This window comes from Thalia democratica, chromosome 4 (assembly GCF_965202585.1).
Source record: "Thalia democratica chromosome 4, ktThaDemo2.hap1.1, whole genome shotgun sequence".
Lineage (NCBI taxonomy): Eukaryota > Metazoa > Chordata > Thaliacea > Salpida > Salpidae > Thalia > Thalia democratica.
Genome location: NC_139168.1, coordinates 10,396,604 through 10,401,639, shown reverse-complemented (window position 1 = coordinate 10,401,639; position 5,036 = coordinate 10,396,604). Strand labels below are relative to the sequence as shown.

At 25.2% G+C, this 5,036-nt stretch overlaps 1 protein-coding gene across 1 annotated transcript; it reads left to right on the top strand.

The window, feature by feature from the left end:
• Positions 1 to 384: 384 nt before the first annotated feature.
• LOC145833003 (uncharacterized) lies at positions 385 to 2,976 on the top strand. Its single transcript, XM_082940206.1, has 5 exons — positions 385 to 391; positions 819 to 892; positions 1,334 to 1,451; positions 1,836 to 2,008; positions 2,833 to 2,976. Exons 1-5 carry the CDS (start codon positions 385 to 387, stop codon positions 2,974 to 2,976), a joined length of 516 nt encoding a protein of 171 aa, XP_082796332.1.
• The last annotated feature ends 2,060 nt before the right edge of the window (positions 2,977 to 5,036 follow it).

The following is a 5,036-nucleotide window of genomic DNA, read 5'->3' as shown; positions in this document are numbered from 1 at the left end:
TTGATTTAAAAGTTTTTTTTTGTTGCCCTGATAAAAATAATGCTTTGTGAAATGTATTTATATTGTTAATCATTTTAGGTACTTTATGAGCAATTCTGAATATTTAAGGAAAACAACAAAAAACTAAAAACTTCTCTTTAATTTCTTTGCTGTCATTACAAATTTGTATCCAGCCTCATAAAAATTACGAACAATTAGTGAAAGTTAAAAAAAGTTTACAAATTTATAAACAGTACTGTGAAGCAAGTTTTATGAACTTAAAAATAATTAAAAGTTCAGATTGATTGATTAATTTAATTAGTTTATTTAATAACTATTACAGCTGTTTACGTGAAAGTAGTGAAACCGGAAAAAGCAAAGGTTGTTGATGAAAAAAAGGATATTATGCCAGGTTAGTAGCAGTAAAAATTAAAATTTGTAGTTTAAACTGTTTCATGTGTTTTTAAAACTATTATACAAAAAACTTGTACTAAATGTTGATTAGACTTATAAATAAATTTAGTTTTCATTCATTTCTAACACTAATAATTAAGAAATTGAGTACTTTTTTAGCAGTTTTAAATGCTGGTTAGTTATACTTATGATAGAAATTGTTTTCCTTAACACTTTTCTTATATTTGTTGTTGTTTAGTGAATAAGTTTTAAAAATTTGTGAAACAAGTGTTTGTTTTACAATTTTTTTATTTAAATGCCTAATTACAATTACTCCTTCAAATATTTGAAATATTTAAACAATAACAGTTTAGTTTTCAAGTTTTTTTTGCTGTTTTAATTTAAATTAAAAACAAGTACAGTTTATTAAATAATTTTTTTTTCAGATTCATACAATTACACGGAGTGGCAAAAATACTATTTTGACCACGACACTGAGTATACAGTGAAAATATTAAAAGTCGGTTTATCACTTTTTACATAATATCACATAAGTATTGTGCTTATTTTGCTTATTAAAATGACACTGATATCTTTTTATTATTTTGACTACTTAACACTTGTTTATTAATAGTTTAATTTTATAATTTCCGATTAATTTCACAAATATTTTATTTAACGGACTGCAGAGTTTTTTGAGTTAAACTTAGTGCTTTAATTAAATCAAAAAATTTAAGGTACAGATAAAATAATGGTCGGGTAATTTTTTTTAGGTTTCTTAACAAAATAACACTAGTAGAAAGTTGGATAAGGGTTTATTTATAAGCGATAGTACTTAACTAATAAATTTTATCGAACTATCTAAACATAATAATATTTATTAGTAATTTATTTACTCTTGTTAGTACTACACACAAAAGTATATCTTATATATATTAGTGTTTAACTAATATTTTTTTAGGTATTTAAACAGAATGGTAGTGATATAAAGTTGGGAAAAGGTTTCATTTACAAGTATGGTTCTGATGAGTACGGTTGTACGCCTCGGCTTGAAATTGGTGAAAAGTATATTGTTACGGGTAAGTATTTCAACGTAAGTTATAACTTTGTGATGCAGCGGACCATTTATTGTACAATTTTAAATCATTTTTTTTGTAAAATTAAGCTATTATTTGTCATAATTCTTTAAAAGTTTTTTAGTGAAGATAATGTTTATTACATAGAATGTTACATAGAATTTATTTTTAAAATATTGACTACACATAAAACTAATTTTTGTACAAATGAGCAAACTTCGTTAAAATAAAAATAAAGGTTATTAATCAAAATACACTTTCATATTGCCGACAAACTAGACTCAAGTAGACTGAACTTAAAAGAAACAAAATTAAGTATATTTATGTAAACATGATTTTTAAATATAACCAACCTCAGTAACTATTTTAAACTGTTTCTTTTCGCAGGTAAAGTAGACAGAGGGAGATTGTACATACCTATATGCACCGAAGTGAGACACACTCCCAAAGACATCGATCCGTCGGAGCTGAGACAAATTCTCAACAACTACCGCTACAGATACAAAAGGGCTTGTGGAAAGTGCACATTTTTTACGAATCGAATTCATTCCGTGGTTTCTGTAAGTTTTTGATATGTATGTTGTTCATTGAACGGCAAAAAACGCTCAAAATGTTTGGTCCAAAGACCTTGTGTACGAAGTAACCTTTCGGTTATCGAGTCTTTATTTACTTGCATACAGTTTAACGTCTAATAGTGCCCACGACTAATAAAACATTTGAAAGTTAAGAGTACACAAACAATATTTAGTTTAACTAATGTTTTAACAAAACTACGATAATAATTTACTTTCTTTGAACAAAGTATAAAATACTAATTTAATAAATTACTACTTTAAAAAGATATGATATATAGCATAAAATAATTCGGAAATGCAATTGTTTTAAAGCTGGTTGTCTTTTGACTTTTAACCCTAAGCTACAATTGAACTACCTCAATTCACAGTAATTCTTTTAGATATTGATTAACTTATATATAACTTTAAATTAGTTACGGGAGTATTTTTAAAGCCAAAAAACTTTTGTTGAAGAGCGATTACACAATAATTAAACTTTAAAACTAAAGTTTCATAAACAACAATATGTGACTGTAATGCTTCAAAAACATTTTAAAACTAAAACAAAAATTTTAAACAGTTTTTTATACTTGAAACACAAAATTATTTTCTTGCCGGTTTTTAGGTTAAGCCTTACTTCAAGAACTTTTATTTATTTTGTTAAATAGTAATTAAGCATGTTATCAATTTAATGTAGTTTTCTACACAAAAAAGCGCTCAAAACATTTGGTCCTAGGACATTGTGAAGGAAAATACTTTCGGTTGTTGTGTTTTATCATTTACATCTATTATTTGTATTTAAATACATCAACGACCAGAAACATTAACAGAAAGGAGACAGATCACCAGACGAGTGCCTGATTCCGAGGAAATGGACTTTGTTCGGCAAAAAGTGGCTGAACACAATCTGCATGCCCAAGTCCGATGGCACATGTAGCAGGAGAGAACCCGTAAAAAACATCAAAGAGGATTGAAGTTTGAAACAAAACTTTTATTTTTGTTTTTTAATTCAACTTAAAAATTTGTTTAGTGTTATGTTAACATGTTTGAAAGCATACGGTCAAATATATCAACATTAGTTAGAAGGCTGAGTTATTTAAAAAAATATTAGACGCATCTTCAGTGCATTTAGCTTTTACTCTGATTTTTTTTCTTATTGTCTGTATGCACTTTAATAAATTGATAGGGTGCCTTTTGAATTTTATTTTTAAAAAGATATTAAAAATTTTTAATGGTTGAAAATATTTTTCGCTTTTATTTTAGTAATACAAACCATATTTTTGCGTTTAACGTGTTGTTTTAAATGGTAAATTTTAAAGAAAAAAGTTTTTGCTAGTTGGTCCTGTTGTGAATTAAATTCATTGTTGTTTTTTTTTTGTATATTTTGTGTTTACGTTTTACTATTGTCGCTGCTTAAAAATATGTTAAATATCGTGTTAATACACTTAAAAAACTGTAAATAAACATAGATAACAAAAAGTTTTTTATCATCGAAATGCAATGGTGACCGTAAAAGGATAAATTCAATTACATACAATACTGAATCTTAAAAAATTCTTCGAGTTTGAGTCTGAGAAAATTATTTTTGTTTTTAAGGACTTTTGTTAGTTTAATTTGTATTTTTACTGTATGTAACATTGATAAATTGAAATACACTAAGGTTTATATAAATTTTCTATCTAAAACAAAAACTATCATAATATAAAGTAAACAGTTTCTTTAAATAAAAATTACAGTATTGAATACATATATTTCTCATAAGTTTCTAAAGGATTTATTTTATATATATCAGTAGTTGCAATGTTCTCGTTTTAGGTGTTAACATTTACACGATTATATTGATATTGTTTTTAGTATTATTATTTTCCTGATTTAACAGGTTTATTTCGACACCCCTTCTATTTTTTCTATTTCACTTTAGCCATATGTGATTTGTACAATACTTAAGCTCTTTAAGACTCTATTAAAAACTTTATTGTTACCATATTTAATGGAAGGTAGTAATAATGTTTAATTTGTATACTTAAAACAAGCATTATCTATCTACCGATAAATGTATAAAACAGTGAAAATAGTATTCGTAAAGAAACTTTCTTTGTTTAAAAAGGAAAATACTTGAATTTTTTGCATGAATTTATAAACCTCAGTGTGATATACTTTCAAAAAAAAAATTTAATTTCTTGTTGCTAAACAATACTTGAAAAGTTGTTTAAATATACAAAACTTGTTCAAATACAGGGTTTTCCAGTGAATAAAACATACATTTATAAACTTAAAGCGTAAAGCAGATTAGAATATCTACATAACTAAAAAATTATTTTTAATTTAGAACAGACGTAATTTATGTAATCTAAACATGATTTTTAATGTTTACTGTTGACTAATTAAGTTCTTCAAGGTAACCAAGTTTTATAGTTTTATAAGCTTAACTATTTTATTAGACGTTTTATAACAAATAAGAGAGTAAAAAACATTTCAATGTTTAAAACTGAATTTTGTTTAATATTTCTATAATGGGAGTATTTGTATTTTATCTTGCAATAAACTGTCACAAAACATGTCAACAGCTCCTAGGTTAATCTGGGTGCACAACAATTCAAATTCCGACAATTAAATACAGACAATTCAAATTCCGACAATTCAAGTTTAAAAAAAAGTTAAATAGCCACAACTTAAAAAGTAGTATATATTTGAAAAAAATGTAAAATTTGTATGTTGGTTTTATTAATATGTAGAATCCTTTTTTTTTTGTAAAATATTAAATATTTATTTTGAAATGACCAAAATAAGTTATTAAAGTTTACTTATTTTTATTATTTTCTTAGTATTTTAAGAAATATTTAATATTTTACAAAAATAAAAATGGCTTGTAGATATTAATAGTACCGACACACATATTTTTTATTTTGATCAAATATATAATACTTTTTAAGCTCTGGCCCCTTAGTTTTTTAGAAATTAAACTGTCGAATTTGAATTGTCATGTAACCGGTTAATTTATCTTTCAAACAATGTTTAAACTTTATTAGCAAGG